The sequence below is a fragment of the Brachyistius frenatus genome, unplaced genomic scaffold, assembly GCF_029030835.1.
Source record: "Brachyistius frenatus isolate BFR_SWC_R1_liver_20210118 unplaced genomic scaffold, ASM2903083v1 Contig_398, whole genome shotgun sequence".
Lineage (NCBI taxonomy): Eukaryota > Metazoa > Chordata > Actinopteri > Embiotocidae > Brachyistius > Brachyistius frenatus.
In genome coordinates, this window is record NW_027210997.1 from 157,269 (window position 1) to 179,649 (window position 22,381).

Here is a 22,381-nt window from a genome sequence, read left to right on the forward strand (position 1 = left end):
TGGGTTTCACTTTTCCCTTCTGAACTGCATGAGTCTCATGTCGGTCTCACACCACACCACCCACCGGGGGAAACACTATCCTCTAAAGATATGTACGCAAGTAGCTGTTCCATTTGATCACATTTAATGCACATAACTACACAGTTCAGATCGTAGAATACCATGTACGGGACAAAGGTACGTTATATTTATGTATTTCTTTATCATGCTGTGGGTCTTCTAAGGCAAACAAAAATCTGAAATAACTCCATACCTTGTTTTACCATCAATATTAAAGGATTCTTCCCACTTAATTAGCCAAAAATAGCAGGAAGAATAACAAAGTCTGTTTTCTAACTAAGGGAAAGCGAAAGCAAAAACTGGAGCTCTAAAAGAACGTGTGCAGTTTTGTTTTTTGATCGTCACGTTGCAAAATTGCATGCTGGTTACCTAATTAGACCAAAATGAAATAAGGATGGTCTATTAGTTGGAGGAAATTGTGCATGAATTTGAAACGAATGAAATAAAAACTACACAGTAACCCCTCAGCTTTAACACTTACCTGTCAAACTCAGACATGGAGAAGGTGAGATGATCAAGATCTGTGGGACACTGTAGTTCATGAATTAAAGTAGTTAAATAATAATCTGATAAGAGCCACAAGAGGGTCAGCTGGATATCAAGATGAAATACAGACGTCAGCGAGGAAAGACCAGAGAGAGATCATCTGTGTGTGTGTGTGTGTGTGTGTGTGTGTGTGTGTGTGTGTGTGTGTGTGTGTGTGTGTGTGTGTGTGTGTGTGTGTGTGTGTGTGTGTGTGTGTGTGTGTGTGTGTGTGTGTGTGTGTGTGTGTGTGTGTGTCCCTGCTACTTTAAAGAGTTGTCACCATCTTGACACCAACAGGGAGACTGAAGGCTTCATCTAGTTTTGATGCTGTAGTTTAGTGTACTGTAGAATAATCTCTGTCCAGACTGAAAGTATTCGTATGTTGTTGTCGTAGACTTTTCTGACTGACATATTTTATAAGACTTGTTAATGCTGATGCAACAACATAGAGGTGTAAGAAACATTTTATTTTTGTGGCGGGGGAATGCTGGAGTTCTGGGACCCTTTCCCGATAGCTGGGGTTGTGCTGTACATCTTGTTTTGTCTTCACTGAAACTGTTCTGTTATAAAGCTTAACTTTGTTGCAAAGAGAGCTTTTTGTCCACATTGTCCACCTGTGGGTCCACAGTGTCCGTCTCACATCTCACTGTCTTTTCAAAGTGAAATGTCTCTGTGTCGTGCAGCTTTCTCTCCCTTGGTTTAATTGTACATTTTAGCTGTGGAAGAAGGGCAATAAAAATGTGTCTTCTTTATTTGTATGGGCAAGATTATAAAAAGCTTAATGCATCAAAAACTCACAAACAGGAACATATTTTGAACAGCATTTGAGACACAAAAAGAAACATTTTGCTAAGAGGTTGAGAGTGTGAACATTCACAGCATCTAAAAGTGTGTGTGCAGCTGCTCAGGAGCAGCTCTCAAGACTAAGATGTACAGAGCCAAAATATAAGTAAGAGATAGGGGTATCCTTTGGATTTCTCTGTGTGTGCATTGGTGGTATTTGTGAAATGGTGCAATCATACGTCATCAGTCTGTGGGGATTTGGAGGCGGAGTTGAGTCCCAGTGGAGCTTAACATTAAACAGGGTGTGGCTGCTTTTACCACAACTACAACTGTCAACTACCAGTGTCATATTTCATGTCATGTCTCTACCCGAAGACAATTTACGCTTCAGCCACTCCGTTATACTGATTATTTAAAAAAACAACACAGGGAAGGGTTGTGTTTATCAGTTTACACTCATTGATACAAGAGCCGTCAGTACATGCCGTGAGAATCCATACATTTTCAACAGCTCTAAAAAAAACTACACCCTTTACGAAGTGCTCAGTGTCCCTAATAAACTGGCAACCGAGTGTATGTAAATGGGTAAATACTATTGGTCAGTGAGAAAATGTTCTCGATATATATATATATATATATATATAAAATTAAAATGTATAACTGTTTATGCAGTTTAAAGTAATACCTCATACATACCTGAGGACATAAAGTGATGAAATCATTATGAAAGAGTCAATACTAGCTTTAATCAGCCCTTTCACGATTTTGCAGATTGTAATTTTTTTATTGTTATCATGAAAATTATTTGATTTTGCCAGATCTTTTCTATTTATGTTTTTTTTCCTAAACTTGTGTATGTTGGGTCGTGTGTATATAACTAGTGTGAATGTGAATGATGTGCTTGCATAAATTCAAACTTTTTTTGAGTAGATATGAGAAGAGTTTCACTGTTACTGAGCTGTTTTTTATTTTTGTATTTATAGTCACAAAAGTCAATCACTCCGAGCCACATTTATCAGCTGGCTCACCATCAATATTTATATCTTTTTGACTTTAAATAGGGTCTCTTTTTATATTACAATAACTAATAAGTGAGTGTCTGAGTGATGAAGTTGCACCATCGGCCACATCCTGTATCCATTTCTAATTAAAAGCCCTCTTTTCAAATTAAAAGCCCTCTAGTGTTTCCTACATAGTCCAGCCATTTACTAGGTTTTGAGCCAGTCCTGTTAGAAGTAATGGAAGCAGATATTCCTCTCAAAGACATTTAAGTCCCTTCAAGGCACTTGGACTGCAATTGTGAAAAAGGCGACAACATACAATTACTAGCTTAAACTGATTATATGTTCGGCCTATTGGAAAAAAGTTCTATGACACACAGCTACGAAAAAGATTAAATCAACACAAACATTGATATCTCTCCCGTTTTTTATATTGTAAGTCCTCTCCATCCTCAACTTTAACTGGTGCCGGCCTCTAAAGAAAAAGCAGAGGAAAAATTAAAGGAAAATGATCATGTTAAATGTTAAAAATCTGAACTTCAGCTAACTTCCTGCAGCAAAATACTACAGATCTTCTGCTGTTTTCTTTTAAATATTTGGAGCTATTTGCCGACCAGGGCTCAACAGAGTGAATGGAGTTCACTCTCCCTCCTCTTCATGCCCGGGAACAGAAACGATGCGTTGCTTTAGAGATTCACTGTTTGGTTTGGTAGTAAAACCTACTCAATTAATTAAAAGAGGAATTGTGAATCAACACGTTTAAAGAGTGAATGTAAAATACAGAAAAAGTTGTAAATTGTGTGGTCTGAAAATTGTTGCACCTGCGACAATATCTTGGTCACAGGACTAGTTGGTTGTCTCGCAGGGTGAAATCTAATTTCCTCTGGATGTGCTTCAGAGTTTTGGAAACACGAATCCAGCAGAAAGGGCGAAGCTCTTCTGACAACCTGATAGACGAGGAGATGAGCAAGAAAAGGGAACAGTTCTTTTGCATTTATGTACGTGGCAAGGACAGATGTATACATCTCAGAAGTGACTTTATGAAAAGATCAAGGTATATTGAATTAATGGTGCCGACCTGCGTACCTGAATTTCTTTGTGTCGATGCAAAATGAAGTGGATTTATCTTCAAATGCCAAGAAGCCAGCCCATATTTGATCTTGGTCATGACACAAATGCACACATCAATAGACTGAATGTGGTGCAGTGCTGGTATTAATAATGAATAGATTTGACATTATTAAATCACCTTTATTATTCATGCTGAAGTGTGGAATGCGTAGGAGCCTGCAAAGCCCAGAAAGCTCTTTGAATGGTTCAGCCAACCGGGCCGCGAACAACAAACACACCCACGGTGTTCTTCCAGGAATTATACTGCGTTGATCTGGATAATAAAAAGGTTCATCTTCAAGTGATAGCCAGTCTCACCAAACACACACACACACACACACACACACACACACACACACACACACACACACACACACACACACACACACACACACACACACACACACACACACACACACACACACACACATTAACAGTAATATTGTTTACAACTTGTGGAATATATTTTAATCAAAGCTAAACTTTTCACCCCCATAAAGATAGCAACCGTGGAAGGACAATGTCATGATTTAATGACTGACATTGATTATTTCCACCAATTAAAAACTGGTAAACGCTGCAGAGGTGAGACTCTGCTTTCCGTAAGCTGTAGCTGCATCATTTTCTTTCTCTTTCAATTTTTTTGTCACATCATGAAATGGAAATTACTACAGCCTCCCCACTGGATATATGCTTGATTAAAAAGAAAGATGTGTAACTGTTTCTGTACCAGGTGGGTCCCACAGAGGATGCAGGTTGTTGGGCCTATCAGCACCAGCACATTTCCCCCAAACCGCCTAGAAACTGGTGCCTGTATGTGGTGTAACACTTTACTTTGAATAAAACTCAAAATCATTGTGAATATTGAGGTATGTATGGGTATGAGGTATTACTTTAAACTGCATTAACAGTTATACATTTTAATTTATATATAAATATGTGTGTGTGTATATATATATATACCGTATATATGCACATTCCAGAGACAAACGAAGTGGCAGACAAACAAAATGGCTAACAATTACCGATATTGATAAAAAGAGCTTCTGTCATAAGCTCTTCTCGCCTGTCCTCGTCTTCTTCGCCTTTACTTCTTTCCAGACTTGATGGATGCACACACTTAAATGTCATTTTCAAGTGCTCAGCCTGTGCTCAGTTTAACATTTTGCTGTAATTATGAGCAAAACCTTTCCCTGACGCTGCTGTTGCTCTCGGCTCCGCTGCCACCCATCATCTCCGTCACCAAGACAATTGGAACTGAACTGTTGTCGGGGTGGGGAAGAGGGGTGGAGGAGTGGAAATGTGAGTGATGTGAAAAAAGATAGGGAGACAGACAGAGCATGTGAAGGGCCCTTCATGCCGAATGAAGCAGAAGCACAGATGGGAGGGAATAGATAAAGAAATGAGGGTGCAGACGACTGTTGGGTGGTGCTGAGTGCAGCGACAGCAGGATGTGGAGGTGGTTGGAGGTTCCCAGGAGGGTGGAGGGCCGTGTCCAATAACTGCTGTTGCTCACATGGCATGTGCCTTTCCAAGTCCTCTCCCTGTCCTTTCCTATCACCTTCCCTCTTTTCAGACCACCTCCACAGATCTCTCGTTCGCCCAGCTCCCTCTTTTTTCTCCAGCCCCCTCCTTCTTTTTTTTTTTGCTGCTCCGAGTAGTCTTGTTTGACTTTTGCCTTTTTTTCAAAGCTTTTTTTTAGAGGTTTTGTCTGTCAAATGCCTCACAAATGAATATACCCCCTTATAGACTATAATACAATTCTGTTTTTTGTTTTACCTTACACTGTGCTCATTTAATTATCACTATGAAAATGCCGTACAGATAGCTACACTGTGTGATTATATACTTGTCAGGAATAAAGAGATATGATGAACAGCATACAGTTATTATTAACATTATCTTACCTTCAGCTTTGTTTCTTCTAGTGGTTTATTTATAGGCTCATGTAAAACAGGGATGTCATGAGAACTGATACTTCCGTACAAAGTCAATACTAAAAATTCAGAAAATGGGGAATGCTTGTTTTCTATGGTACCAAAGGTAACGCTATAAAATGAACATTAAGATATTTTACGTGAGATGATTAGAGACATCAACAACCAAAAGTCAGAATGTAAACAGTGTCAAACTTCGGTGTAGCTCAAAGACAGACATGTGATGTCACCGTTGGTTTGTGAACGTTATGAAGCCTCCAGTTTGGAATTTGGCCGTCGTCATCTTGCAAGTTCGGAGCGGTTTGGAGCAGGAAGTGACCATATTATATAGCAATAACGGCTTTTTGGAGCTGACCTCTAGTGGCACTCGGTGGTATTGCAGCTGAAGGCACTTTCGCATCAGCCTGATTTTTCAGACCTGCAAGCCTCGTCCACTTTCATACAGTCACGGTCAGATCCAGAGCTCGACTTCTGGCTCCAAAATAGCAAAATGGTGACAGCTGAAAAATTCTGAACTCAAGGCTTCAGAAACCAATGGGTGATGTCACGTATGGTTGCCACTTGATAGTGAGTAAGATTAAAAGTTATCATGTTCAGTGAATTATGATTCACTATGAGGCAAACATTCAGGCAAACATTTCCAATTTGTAAATGTCTGAACACCTAAAATAAGTTTGTAATTTATAACCTGAACTGTCATAAGGTCAAGGTGATCTAAAATAATAATGGCTAAACCGAGAGGAGGCTTTGGTGAAACAAGCGTCATACACAGATTGTGTCTTTAATAATTAAACGGAGGATGAAGACCTTGCTGTTGTGGTCCGACCTCGATAGGAGTCCCTGCTGACCGGGTCCCTGCTGACCAGGTCCCGGGGCGGCCTCATCCTCTGCCCCCGCGGTTATGGTGGAGTCCAAACAATTATCGAACAGTTCAACGTGAGCTAGTACAAATGATTTCAGGATACAGCCCCTCAAATCTACACCCAAACTAGAAAACTCATAACCTGGATAAGAATTAACGGCCTGCACAGGTAATCTGTGGACAAGCTGAGATGCAAACACCCTGACGTCTACTCATTCTATGAAAAACAGAACAAGTCGTGGGAGGTGCATGCCTGGTTTTTCGGGTGTTGGACACAGCTGACAGTTTTTAGGAGGACTTTAACGAGAAGTTTAAAGAGAAATGGAATCTTGACATTTCAAGAATGACGGGCATCACAACAGACGATGCTTCCAACAATAAAAAAAACATCCTTCACAGAGGACTCCACATGGTCCATCTGGACCTCAACAAAGCCGTTAGAATTGAGAGTCTTTGCAGTACTGTCAAAACTTCGTAGAACCATATGTGTGTTCACCAGATCACCAAAGTTTTTAGATGAACTCAAAAAGCAAACAGATGTTGTCCTCCCAGAACATCAACTCGTAGAAGTCTTCAGGAAGCTGTGTGTGCAGTTCCAGCAGAGGACAGAAGAAAATGGTTTCTAATGCCCAAAGACACTATTTTAGAAACTGAAAATGACGTTGTGAGTCCACTGGGTCCTTTTACCTTTTTACAACCCCCTCATGTTGCTCCTGACATCTCAGTGGATCCCTGCTGGGCAGATGAAGGGTTTGATTAAAGTCTAAATTGATGACAAACATTACAGATTCTCCGAAACACTGCGAGCGACCATTACCCACAGAGTAAATGATTTACCTTGTTTTTACAGTAATATTACTGTAATCTCAACCTTGTCTTACTGTCATAGCATGTGTACAGCATGTTACGGTAGATTTTCAATGCATTCTGGGAAAATAGTCTGTTACTGTAAATCTAAACACAGTAAGTAACAAACTATAAAAAAAAAACACACAAAAAAACCCATCAAACCTCCGTCTTGAATTGAAAGACTGCCCTTGATTTGAGGAGCCTCCAGTATTTTTGGTTGAATGGCAAGTTTTAATTCCACGGTTTAGAAAATTCAGCCCACAATTTTCACTTCGGACATAAAGAGGATTAATAGATAAGGCCAATAAAAAACATTGCTTTAGTCTAGTATGTTTCCTTAAATCCCAAGCTAATGTGAGAGACAGATTTTTTTTTTTTAAGGACAGCTTTGTTCCATGTAGGAAGATATCAAAGCCCTCTGGATCAAGCAAAGGAAGCTGCTGCTGCTGCCAATAGGCCTGCAGCTCCTGTAATGCAGAGGCCTCACGCAAAGACAGACCTTCTACACATTCAAAGGAGGATTTAAAAGAAATCTAGATGGAAAACAGCTGTTGTCTGAAATACGGGGAGAAAAAGAAAGCTTTAGCACCTCAAGCAAGGCTCCCCCCTAATGATAAAGTGAATGGTTAGTTTGTGGTGTTCATTGAAGTTCCAGAAGTCGGTGCAGAGGAGGATCAACTCTCCAGGTGGAAAACAATGGAAGTGTGTTAACTCAGTTATCAGAGTTTGCCTGAAATCTGTATATTGCTGAGCTTCTCACTTCAGCCGGTCAATTTTACACCGAGACAACACTAAGTCTTCCTTGTTGAAAACCTTATATTGGCAAACAAAACAAAAAAACAAGAACTTTTGAAAAAGTACTTCCATCTAATTGAAAGTAATTCAAGAAAACATATCCATAAAATTGTGGCGCATAATCCCATGATTGCATTTCACTGAATTATGTGCTGTTGCAATATGATTTATACTTTTTATTGTGTATAGTGTTTTTTTTGCTAACCTTGATATCAAGAACTGGGTCTTCTTGTTCTAATCAACATGTTTACCTGCTTGGATTAGTGACAGTTGAAAAGCTTAGCGTTGACAGGTGGACTGAGTTTTACAACACTATTGTTTGTTTTAAATACAAATGTTATTTGTAATATTAATGTTTTTCCGTGGTCTTCACTACTCCAACACTATTTATCATTTGCATTCTTTTTGATCATTTTTAGGCAGCAAGGCACTGCAGCAGAATTCTATGCCACCGTAAAGTTGATTTATTTTGGTTATTTTCTTCCACAATATTGTTTGCTTTTAAATTTGCTGCTCCGCTTCCATCCGATGGGAAACACTGGTTCCCATAACTTGATATTTTCCTTTGAGGTCAAAACATCTGTTGTGAAATAGATATGACAGTTCCAGGACCATTTATCACACTTCAACACTGTCAGTGATCAACCTTAAGTTGATCTTCAACCTTTTCAACTTCTGTCACTCATCATTTTGACGGCCACTTCGGCATCTTTGAGTATTTCAAATGTTTAACCTGTGTCATCAAATTGTATGTTTCTACTCAGTTATTCAGTTACGTTATGTTCATGTTTGTGTGCTTCTTGTACATCAGCACTGCACCAATTTAAGAGTTGTTATTTATATATAATAACTTTATTAACATACAGGCTGTGTTAGCAGGAAGGCGAACTTCACACAGACACTGCATCTGCATAGACAACCCAACGTTGTCACTCTGGACCAATCACAGTTAAGCATAGTTCATCAACCAATAGGAAGAGTTGTAGCCTTCTCGTTACCGTAACTGTTATCAACATGTAAATAGTCTGTACTTGTATAGTTTTATCACCTTTCGGTCTCAAAACTCTTCAACATGTTTTTCCATTCACCCATTCATGACACAGATCACCATGAAAGGTGCTGGCATCAAGAGAACATTCACACACTGATGGTAGGGAGCAATTTAGGATTTAGTGTCTTGCTCAAGGAAACTTAGGCATGTGGACAGGATGAGCTGGGGATTGAACCACCAACCTTCTGATTAGTGTACGACCCACTCTACCAACTGAGCTACAGCCTACCACATGTCAGCAATGTATTCAACAGAATATTACAGGTGACAAGTTACAAGTCTGGAAAAAAGCAAACAGATGATGTCCAGCTACAGAACCATTTCAGTACCTGGGAACCCTCATCTGATGCTACAGAACCAGTTCAGTACCTGGGAACCCTCATTTGATGCTACAGAACCAGTTCAGTACCTGGAAACCCTTATGTGATCCTACAGAACCAGTTCAGTACCTTTTGGGACATTAATCTTAATGAACTACAAACAACTGACCCGTTTGCACGTTGGTTGGCCGCCAACAACAGAGATGGTACCAACGATGCAGACGGAGGATTTCTAAAAATGGACGGGCCTTTTTGAAGTAGGAACGATTAGTTGTTCGGTACAACGTAGATGAAACAAGCGAACACTTGCTCCGACCTCTGCTGTTGAAATGACTTCACAGGTCGGTTCAGGTATCGGTTTGATGGTCTGCTGCTCCGTGTTTAGCTGATTAACATGGTAACAACCTCAAAGACCACCATGTATCTGTGTCTTTCTGCATTCCCGTGTGCTTGTTTTGCAATCATCTGTGTGTGTGTGTTCACCTCCCCAGGTAAAGGAGATCTGATTGGCTCGGACTCTCTGACGAAGGAACAGGTGATCAAGACCAACGCCAACGTGAAGGCACTGACCTACTGCGACCTGCAGTACATCAGCCTGAAGGGCCTCCGCGAGGTGCTCCGGCTCTACCCCGAGTACGCCCAGAAGTTCATCAGCGAGATTCAACACGACCTCACGTACAACCTGCGAGAGGGCCACGGGGCCGATGTGAGTAGCTGCAGTACGGCGGAGCGATGAAGGACCGTCTTGAGTTCAGAAGAAACGGTTCTCTGGGCTCTGTTTGCAAACCCGGCTTCTCAAACTGCCCCTGAAAGAGCAAAATGTTGTGACAGCCATCAGGCAGGTTGATAAGAAGAAGAAGAAGGTGGTTCTTCAGTTTTCAAGCATTCATTTTACATAAAAAGATGAATGCTCAATTTAGACACTTATAATTTTTTTCATGCAGCTTGAAAAGAATAATTTCAGTAATGTAAATATAATATATAATTCCATGATCATGTAAATACTAACCTGACTGCATCAAGCAGTGAGGAAGAGGAAGGAAAACGTTTGGAGAGTCTGATGGTGATTGAGGTTCAGTCAAAGAAAGGAGAGCAGGTACCTTTATAAAGGCAAAGCTGCCATGGTACACATACCTGCACCTGCACCTGCACCTGCGCCTCCGCCTCCGCCTCCGCCTCCGCCTCCACCTGCACCTGCACCTGCACCTGCACCTCCACCTGCACCTCCACCTGTGCAGAGTAGTGGACCTCTCCTCTGACAGGAAGACACACACACAGAGACTCACAGTGTGTGTGTGTGTGTGTGTGTGTGTGTGTGTGTGTGTGTGTGTGTGTGTGTGTGTGTGTGTGTGTGTGTGTGTGTGTGTGTGTGTGTGTGTGTGTGTGTGTGTGTGTGTGTGTGTGTGTGTGTGTGTGTGTGTGTGTGTGTGTGTGTGTGATAAGCACACACTGGCAACTGCACTCTTTTCACATCCCCATATCTCATTGGTCTCCTCTGAGCTGGGAGCTAAGATTAGAACAAGAGAGCTAAAAATAGATTACAGTGGCAGAGGACTGCAGTGGGGGAGGAGGAGAATAGGGGATAACAGAGCATTCAGTCCCACCGTAACACAACATGGTTTAAAACTCGCAACACAACATTAACGTTCAGTCAGTCCCACCGTAACACAACATAACGTTCAGTCCCACCGTAACACAACGTAACATTCAGTCCACCGTAACACAACGTAACATTCAGTCCCACTGTAACACAACATAACGTTCAGTCCCACCGTAACACAACATAACATTCAGTCCTACCGTAACACAACATAACGTTCAGTCCCACCGTAACACAACATAACATTCAGTCCACCATAACACCACGTAACGTTCAGTTCACCATAACACAACATAACGTTCAGTCCACCGTAACACAACATAACGTTCAGTCCCACCATAACACAACGTAACGTTCAGTCCATCGTAACATAACGTAACGTTCAGTCCACCGTAACACAACATAACATTCAATCCCACCATAACACAACGTAACGTTCAGTCCCACCATAACACAACGTAACGTTCAGTCCCACCATAACACAACGTAATGTTCAGTCCACCGTAACATAACATAACATAATATAACATAACATAACATAACATAACATAACATAACATAACATAACATAACATAACATAACATAACATAACATAACATAACATAACATAACATCAACATAACATAACATAACATAACGTTCAGTCCCACCATAACACAACATAACGTTCAGTCCACCGTAACATAACATAACGCTCAGTCCACCGTAACATAACATAACGTTCAGTCCACCGTAACACAACGTAACGTTCAGTCCCACCATAACACAACGTAACGTTCAGTCCCACCGTAACACAACGTAACGTTCAGTCCCACCGTAACACAACATAACGTTCAGTCCACCGTAACACAACGTAACGTTCAGTCCCACCATAACACAACGTAACGTTCAGTCCTACCGTAACACAACGTAACGTTCAGTCCCACCGTAACACAACATAACGTTCCGTCCCACCGCAACACAACATAACGTTCAGTCCACCGTAACACAACATAACGTTCCGTCCCACCGCAACACAACATAACGTTCAGTCCACCGTAACACAACATAACGTTCAGTCCACCGTAACATAACATAACGTTCAGTCCATTGTAACATAACATAACGTTCAGTCCCACCGCAACACAACATAACGTTCAGTCCACCGTAACACAACATAACGTTCAGTCCACCGTAACATAACATAACGTTCAGTCCACAGTAACATAACATAACGTTCAGTCCCACCGCAACACAACATAACGTTCAGTCCACCGTAACACAACATAACGTTCAATCCCACCATAACACAACGTAACGTTCAGTCCCACCATAACACAACGTAACGTTCAGTCCCACCATAACACAACGTAACATTCAGTCCACCATAACACCACGTAACGTTCAGTTCACCGTCACACAACATAACGTTCAATCCACCGTAACACAACATAACGTTCAGTCCCACCGTAACACAACGTAACGTTCAGTCCATCGTAACACAACATAACGTTCAGTCCACCGTAACACAACATAACGTTCAGTCCACCGTAACACAACATAACGTTCAGTCCCACCGCAACACAACATAACATTCAGTCCACCGTAACACAACATAACGTTCAGTCCACCGTAACACAACATAACGTTCAGTCCACCGTAACACAACATAACGTTCAGTCCCACCGTAACACAACATAACGTTCAGTCCACCGTAACACAACATAACGTTCAGTCCCACCGTAACACAACGTTCAGTTCAGTCGTAACACAACATAACGTTAACATAACATAACATAACATAACATAACATAACATAACATAACATAACATAACATCACATAACATACACATAACATAACATCACATCACATCACATCACATCACATAACATAACATAACATAACATAACGTTCAGTCCACCGTAACACAACATAACGTTGAGTCCCACCGCAACACAACGTAACATTCAGTCCACCGTAACACAACATAACGTTCCGTCCCACCGCAACACAACATAACGTTCAGTCCACCGTAACACAACATAACGTTCAGTCCCACCGTAACACAACATAACGTTCAGTCCCACCGTAACACAACATAACATTCAGCCCACCGTAACACAACATAACGTTCAGTCCACCGTAACATAACATAACATAACATAACATCACATAACATAACATAACATAACATAACATAACATAACATAACGTTCAGTCCACCGTAACACAACATAACGTTCAGTCCCACCGTAACACAACATAACGTTCAGTCCACCGTAACACAACATAACGTTCAGTCCCACCGTAACACAACATAACGTTCAGTCCACCGTAACACAACATAACGTTCAGTCCACCGTAACACAACATAACGTTCAGTCCACCGTAACATAACATAACATAACATAACATAACATAACATAACATAACATAACATAACATAACATAACATAACATAACATAACATAACATAACATAACATAACATAACGTTCAGTCCACCGTAACACAACATAACGTTCAGTCCCACCGTAACACAACATAACGTTCAGTCCACCGTAACACAACATAACGTTCAGTCCCACCGTAACACAACATAACGTTCAGTCCACCGTAACACAACGTAACGTTCAGTCCCACCATAACACAACAACATAACGTTCAGTAACACAACGTAACGTTCAGTCCACCGTAACACAACATAACGTTCAGTCCCACCGCAACACAACATAACGTTCAGTCCACCGTAACACAACATAACGTTCAGTCCACCGTAACACAACATAACGTTCAGTCCCACCGTAACACAACATAACGTTCAGTCCACCGTAACACAACATAACGTTCAGTCCCACCGTAACACAACATAACGTTCAGTCCACCGTAACATAACATAACATTCAGTCCCACCGTAACACAACATAACATTCAGTCCACCGTAACACAACATAACGTTCAGTCCCACCATAACACAACATAACGTTCAGTCCCACCGTAACACAACATAACGTTCAGTCCACCGTAACACAACATAACGTTCAGTCCACCGTAACACAACATAACGTTCAGTCCATCGTAACACAACATAACGTTCAGTCCACCGTAACACAACATAACGTTTATTCCACCGTAACACAACGTAACGTTCAGTTCACCGTAACATAACATAACATTCAGTCCACCGTAACATAACATTCAGTCCACCATAACACAACATAACATTCAGTCCACCGTAACATAACGTTCAGTCCCACCATTAACACAACATAACGTTCAGTCCACCGTAACACAACATAACGTTCAAGTTCCCACCGTAACATAACATAACGCTTTCGCGTGAATTGTTGGGTTTCTCTGTATGATGCTGTAAAGTTCTCCTGGAAGGACGTTAATGTGTTCAGTGCCATGAAATAACCCGTGTTGGGATTTGTTGCTCTATAAATAAATTATAAAATTTTAATTCTCAGTGGTACAGCACTAAAAAAAAGGCCCAATATCGCGGACACATCTCAAACACCTTCATCATCACCTCCACACAGGAGGACATCTAAACCCGATTAGGCTCACAGTTCTTATAATAATATTGATCAAGGAATGTAACTGGATGTTTGGTGAAGTGCTGCCAAAAACAGTGAATATGTTGATGTTCAGATCATCAAACATTCAATGGACACGAGCAAAAGGCACAAATTGTTGTGTTTGTCTGCCACCTGCTGGTGCAAACATGTAACTGTTCTGTATCCACCAACATGGTGAGTGAAGCTGAAGTAAAGCTCTGAGATCAATAACAGGTGTGAAGGTTGTTCTCTGTTCCTTCATTCCATCTAACAGGTAGACTGGGAAAGCAACGGCGGCTTGGTGAAGAAGCTGCCGTCCATCCGCGAGGATGAGGAGGGTGACGAGGAGCAGAATACGGTGTCCCGTGCTCCTCGTTCCCCGCTGCACCTCAGCAGGGGGCTCAACTCCCCGCTGCGCTCCCCGCTGCTGCTGCCGAGGCCGTTCCGCGCTCCTTCGGAGCACTCTCGCCCCCCCACCCTGCAGATCCCCGTGGTCAGCTTCAGCAGCGCACCACCTGAACTGAGCCCCAGGTAACACACACACACGATCTCTCACACACACACTCACACACACTCACACACATGCACTCACACACACACACTCTCTCACACACTCACACACTCACACACACTCTCTCACACACACACACACACACACACACACACACACACACACACACACACACACACACACACACACACACACACACACACACGCACACAGACACACACAGACACACACACACTCTCACACACACATTCTCACACACACACACACACACACACACACACACACACACACACACACACACACACACACACACACACACACACACACACACACACACACACACACACACACTCTCTCTCTCTCACACACACACACACACACTGAATAAGAAGGAGCAGTCCAGTATAATTAATGAGTTTAAAACACAACCGGAGGCCCAACTGCACACCAGTTGAAGCTGCAGCATGCACTAGGTGTCTGGCTGCCATGGTAATGGTGATGGTAATGGTGATGACAGTACTGGGAGATCACATGGGACCTGGCTGCTGTTGCAAGGTATGTAGGTTGTCACATGCTGCAGAATGATGTTGTGCATGCAAAGTAAAGTGTCCATGTGTGCACAGAGATTTTTAAACATAATCTGGTGTGCAGTGATGTTTGAACAAAGCTGCTGATAAAGGGGTTTTTAATGTTTGTGTGAAATCATCACAGATACACACCATAATTACTGTGCTTTCAACTTCCTTCACCAGCTTCTGATTTACATTCCCCTCCTGCTCTCTCTCGTGTTTAATCCCTCTCTTCTGCATAGATTCGTGGACGGCATTGAAACCGAGAGCAACTCCACCGCTTCACAGAAGTTTGAGTTCAGCCCCAGCCTGTCTGCTGCAGGTGCACCCTGCTCATACCCAGGTCAACACACACCTCCGACCACGCACGGTCATACGTTCCCTCCGTCTCAGAGCGATACATGTTTCTGGACGGCTCATGTTCATGCGTGTGTTTGTGTCGCCTGCAGGGATTCGTGAGCACTCTGAGATCAAGCAGAGTGTGTCTAAACTAACAGAGGAGGTGAGTGCTGACTTGATGCATGATGATGATGAATGAATGTTTGCACATCTGCTATGAGGATCAGATTATTACCTGCACACAGGAGGTTTGTTTGTCAGTTGGTCAGCAGGATATTTCATTCACTGCATAACAGAATCAACTGCAGTAGAAAAGCACCGGTTTAAAATGGAGAATGGCTGAATTGTATTGTTGAGGTTTGGGGTCCTGGTGTGCTACATGCTGGCTCACTGACACACGGTCATGTCCTGCTGAGACATCACAATAGAACAGAGCTATTGTTTATGTTATTATTGGATCACAAGTGCTTCTCCTAACCTGAAAAAAGACATTTGTCCTGTGAGCAGGATGTAGCCGAAAATGTCTTTTATAATAAACACCTTATCTTTTTATAATTGTGCGGTGTGATCCATTTGAAAACATTATGGAGTCTCTGGTGAACATTATGGAGTCTGTGGTGAACATTATGGAGTCTGGTGAACATTATGGAGTCTGTGGTGAACATTATGGAGTCTGGCGAACATTATGGAGTCTGTGGTGGGCATTATGGAGTCTGTGGTGAACATTATGGAGTCTGTGGTGAACATTATGGAGTCTGGCGAACATTATGGAGTCTGTGGTGAACATTATGGAGTCTCTGGTGAACCTTATGGAGTCTGTGGTGAACATTATGGAGTCTCTGGTGAACATTATGGAGTCCGTGGTGAACCTATGGAGTCCGTGGTGAATATTATGGAGTCTGGTGAACATTATGGAGTCTCTGGTTAACATTATGGAGTCTGTGGTGAACATTATGGAGTCTCTGGTGAACCTTATGGAGTCTGTGGTGAACATTATGGAGTCTCTGGTGAACATTATGGAGTCTCTGGTGAACATTATGGAGTCCGTGGTGAACATTATGGAGTCCGTGGTGGACATTATGGAGTCCGTGGTGGACATTATGGAGTCTGTGGTGAACATTATGGAGTCTCTGGTGAACATTATGGAGTCCGTGGTGGACATTATGGAGTCCATGGTGAATATTATGGAGTCCGTGGTGAACATTATGGAGTCTCTGGTGAACATTATGGAGTCTGGTGAACATTATGGAGTCTGTGGTGAACATTATGGAGTCCATGGTGAATATTACGGAGTCCGTGGTGAACATTATGGAGTCCGTGGTGAACATTATGGAGTCTGTGTCACAATGTAATTTACACAAAGAAGAGTTAACTTCATCAGATATGTTTGAAAGCTTCCCCACCTTGACAATAAGAAGCGTGATACTGTGTTAATGTTGTGTCTGTCTCCACTCCACAGATGAACAGCCTCTCTAAACAAGTCTCCATGCTCAGTCAGGAGCTGCAGGAAGTGACTCGCCTTCTTAAGCCCCTCCTCCAAACAACACCGCAGCCAATCCTGATGACCATGATGCCAAATTTAACCCCACCCCCTGGCAGTGCCAGCCGGTTGTCATCGAGCACCTGTCCCACAGTGCCCCCCCCCACCACACCGTGTTCCCTCCAAAGACCTGACACTTACTCCCTGTTGGACCGAGGAGACACAGAGGGGGTGGATCTGCCAGGATGCCTTCTCCCGACTCCTCATCCACTGAATAGCCATAATCCGTCTCCGTCATCATCAGCATCAGCACAGCCCCCACCCAATCCCCCAGGGGGCGACATCAAACGGCCCATTGACCCTGACCTCCACTCACCCAGGGAGGGACTTCCAGAGGGGTTCCCAACCCCCCAAAGCCTCCACGCCGCCTCCAGTAACGGGATATTTTTGCCCTTTCTGCAGGAGCAGCCTCCTCTGGCTTCTCACACCCCTTCACCTTCCCTCTCCTTCTCCATGTCTCTCTCCTCCTCCCCATCCCTTTCCCCCTGCCAAGGCCCTCACCCGACCGGCCTTGGCTGCTGCACCAGCAGAGACCCGCTCCCACCACCTCCTTCCCACTGCTCCGCTCCCCCGTCGCTCACGTCCTCCCCCGGAGATCATCGGCTCAGGCTGTCCCTTTCTGACCCCGTTGTATCCCCTGCAGCCTCCGTCCATCCCTCCACCCTTTCGCTGCCCTTGTCTCTAAACTTAACAAGTGCAATGAGAAGAGATCCCCAGACTCCAACTTGGTGTAACTCACTGCAGCACACCAGGGAGGCAAAAGTCGTCACTCATCCCCAGGAGCTGGAGATGCAGGAGAGGGGGCGACAGATGGAGGAGGGGAGGTGCTCCACAGAGAATATCAGCTTCATTGATGAAGAGGAGCCAGCGTTATGAGGTTTACCCTGAGCAACAGTCAGGGATGACAATAGAGTAGCAGGGAAGGAAAAAGATAGAAAAAGGGATGTAATGAGTATGGAGAGAAATCACACCGAGGTGATTTAGCAGGCAGGAAACTCTAAAAGGACAGACAGGTAAACAGAGACACACCTGGGAGGCTGAGACACACTGCCAGCTATCAGCAAATCAGCAGGAGCACCTTTAGAGATCTGGAGATCAACCACAGGACTACAGCAGCACAAATTGTCTTTCAGCATAAACAATCCAGTAGCATCAGTTCATCCCCGCAGCTACTACGACACACAGGACCAGGGCACTTCTTTTATCCGGCTCCGCCCACCTCCAGAGCCTAATTTAGCTTCATCCATCTGACTGAAAAGCCAAGTTTCCTTTTTAATCTCAGTATGGATGTGTCGTCCTCTTCAAAGGCCAGGTACAAGCACACCTATCTCAGCAGGAAATATGTCTTCACCCAAAACCAGATAAACAGGGAATGTAAGGTCTTCACTCAGTCTCAGTCATAGCAGGTCTCCTCAGCAGGAGAGAGGGTTAAACACAGCGGACATCAACCATCTCCTCAGTCACACACGCCCATCACTCATGTCGACAAAAAACCCTGAAATTTCAATGTTTTCTTTCCCTGTAAAAAATAAAGTTTGAAGTATGGAAAGAGTCAACAGTCTGGGCGAGCGGTTGGGTCGTATGCCAAAGATAAAAGGAAGGTTTCTGGAAAACGTGTGGGGAAACGCTGATATCAGAAGCAGCACCGTTCTATCACTGCTTATCACCATCATCACTGTTTACAAGCAGCTTTTCAGATTGTATATCAAAGTCCCACATCACCCTTGAGCTTTAGCCATCCAGCCATTTGTGCCTTCTTCATGTAAAGACATCATGTCAAGTCCTTCCCCTGTTAATTACAGGGCAGCATTTGGATCAAAATTTACATAGAAAGCCATCAGTCACCTGTGGAGAACACCTGCACCTTTTATCTAAAATGTGACTAATTTATTTATTTATTTTTCAGGCTGTATATTTGTTTATTTATTTTTGTTTTGGTACAGAAATGTGTTTCCCATTTTGGAGACGGAAGAGAAACAGAGTGGGGAGGAAGGTTTGCTTTTAACCTGGATGCCCTCCAGACTGAGTGCAGCCTTCCCAACTCTTATGTAGCACACACGCCTCTCATCATCTCCGCCCCCCTTCGCCAGCGACTGGGCTTTATTCTGCTACGAGGTGATGGCCTCACCCAAAAGACTACAACATCCAGGCTGCGTCACTTTGGAGGTCTCAGGACTTCGGTACGTTCTTTAGTTTTTTGGTGAGGTGCTTTGTGCACCACGTGTAATATGGACAGTCAGATTTCTGCTTTCTATTTTCTGTAACGGGACTCTGGACTCTTTACACACTGAAATACAAAGATTCACTGAGTAGAACTCCCATCGATGTCTGGAGTTCTGATCCCGAGGGTTACTCTGAGGCGGGGAGGGGGGGGGGGTACACAAAAGGGTTTTAAAATCAAATGCATGTCACAGCTTTTTTGCATGAGAAATGTGCCGGCTTTTTTAGCTGTCCAGGGCGGACGGCTGATAGGAGTAGAAAAAAGTGGCGGCCCTGTTGGAGGCTGTTGGGTTTCAGATGTATTTTATTAAAGACTGCTGTTACATAAAAACCTGAACCAGAATTACTGTCCAACAATAAAGAAGTGTTGTTTTGTAAGATCTCAGACTCTTGTGCTTTTCTTGAGATCCAATATTCCTGGTTTGTGCTTCAAGTAGTAACTGCCAAAGGATTTAACGTTATTTATTTCCAAATTTACAGACAAATACAACTGATGAGTTTCTGGAATTTTTTTTCACATTATACAAATTAAGACCTTTCAGATTTGGAGTAAGAAACCGAGAGGGAAATGAGTTAAAAATATTTGTAGTCATGCAATTGGAACAGAGCAACAGTTCTAAACAGGTTAAACCTCTGGATCTACTGAGTGCACGGCCTTCGGACCAATCGGCGACCAGTGTGATGATGCTGAAGTCAACCGTTTCTGTTTAAATGTTGTTGCAGCAGTGGAAGAGTTTCAGCACGTGGTCAGGGCTGATTGGTTAAAGGCTGCTTTACTAGTTTCAGAGTTAACCCAATGACCGGAAACAACCACGGATCCACTCAGTCTGCCAACACCAGGGTGTGTGAATGCACAACCAGGGCTAAACAAGGGTCGGGGTTTCTGCAGGGATCCTTAAATTCAATTCTAAAGACAACAACATAGAATCACTTTTAATACTTGTTTTACAGTCCGAGTATGAAAAATATTCTTGTCAAATTTCACTAATATTTTTCTTATATACAATGATAATTCTTATTCATATAACTGACCATGAAACACGTCCTGCTTTGGATAAGCAGAAGATAATGGATGGATAGACTCATCAGTCTAAAAAATCAATACATTGTTCGGGGCGTGTTTGATTTTTTTTTACAAAAGGTCAGAACACTAGAATATTAACATTGCAAATTATCCACACAGTTTCTGTAAGAATTGCATAGAAATACATTTCATAGGTACTGTAAAATATTTTCAAAAAGCATTTTAAAGACATTCTTGATCCCAGAGAGGGAGCCGGTCCGGCCCCTTCCTAATCCCAACCCCACCACTCCTAACCCCACTACGGTGGAGCCGGTCCGGCCCCTCCCTAATCTCAACCCCACCACTCCTAAACCCACTACGGTGGAGCCGGTCCGGCCCCTTCCTAATTGTCCACCTCTCTGGACCTCGTGAATTCAGCTCTACAGTAAGCACTGCTTGGGATGACCAAGGAGCCTGCTGCCCAACAATGAGCACAGTTGAGTGTTGCAAGGTTACGATATCTCCGGACTTGCTGGTGAATATTCATTCAAATTCAACCCAGCCTTTTCATGGTCCAATCAAAGTTTCAATGTATCATCCTCAGTTTTGAAATCTTATGAATCACCTGTGTTGTCTTCATGTAAAACCAATGCTCTTTGAATTACCAATGAATCACCTCTTTGTACTCTTGCATTTTTAGTCACTGATGGAAGGTAGAAAGTTATTATGGAGTCAGATTAAAAATGTTAATGTTAATCTGTCCAATCAGTGCTGATGAGACAGTATGCAGTTAAGTGATGCAATAAATTCTTGGTGTGAGCATGGGCAGTCTTTGTTGGACGCTGTCACCAGTGTCAACCATGAAAGAGCTGCGGTAACAAATGCGTGAATGTTTTTCTCCTCACTTGGACAAAGGTGAGCTGAAGGCCTTCTTCAAGATACTGAGGATGAACTGGAAAAGATAACTAACAAACTCCAAACAGATGAACAGTGAATGAGTGAACTCAAACTTTGGGCCAAAAACGGGGTGAAGGTGGTGATAAACGGCAGCATGTGGACAAGCGCTTCTCTCAACATGTGTTATTTGTGTGTGAAATCATGGCTGTTGTTACAGCGTACGATCGATACCATGAAGAACTACCTTTTTCCTGTCCTTTGCTCTACAAACATTCACTAACACATAAATCTATGGTTAAACCGTGCATACGAACATTTGATGCACAAATCTGGGATTCATCAATATCTTCTTTCCTGAATTTGTTGGTACTCTGTGAACATGATGACCTCAGACCGTGCGTACCAACCAGTGATGACAGCCTGGCTGTCTTTAAAATTGAAACACACACCTTTTAGCATACTAAAACTGCATTCATTAAAACAGGATTTAATAAGCGACACTATTGAAAACCATTAATTTACTAATGCATTGATCAAATGTATTAAATAGGCTAACAATAAATTGCCGGCCTTTAAACCATATCAATTATTGTCTTAATGAAGATATTCACATATATTCACCGATAATTGGATATACCATATTAATTCTGAAATAAATGACCTGCGGTTACTTCTGATCACGTTCACCCTCATTTCTAGGACGTATTCAGGTCAGAGGTCAGCTGGGATCAAACTGGACTTGCTGAAAACACTTTGTCGTCCAGAGAAACGGCGGGTTTCATCAGAAAGGATCCGTCCTGCTGTTTATTTGGATTGACAGCACGGTGTGAATTCAGTGAGCTGGATGGAGCACTTCATGCAGTGTCAC

General features: G+C 42.7%; 2 protein-coding genes across 2 annotated transcripts in view; both read left to right on the top strand.

The window, feature by feature from the left end:
* Positions 1–19,991, top strand: part of kcnh3 (potassium voltage-gated channel, subfamily H (eag-related), member 3) — a 141,174-nt gene extending 121,183 nt beyond the window's left edge. The window contains exons 11-15 of the mRNA XM_069724830.1: positions 9,785–9,999; positions 14,709–14,965; positions 15,757–15,857; positions 15,964–16,016; positions 17,313–19,991. Of these exons, the coding sequence (XP_069580931.1) occupies positions 9,785–9,999; positions 14,709–14,965; positions 15,757–15,857; positions 15,964–16,016; positions 17,313–18,269 (1,583 nt within the window). The 3' untranslated portion in view covers positions 18,270–19,991. The remainder of the gene's footprint in view (positions 1–9,784; positions 10,000–14,708; positions 14,966–15,756; positions 15,858–15,963; positions 16,017–17,312) is intronic.
* The window catches only part of dbr1 (debranching RNA lariats 1), a 91,300-nt gene that overhangs the window by 43,700 nt on the left and 25,219 nt on the right, over positions 1–22,381 (top strand). The gene's annotated exons all lie outside the window — the stretch shown is intronic.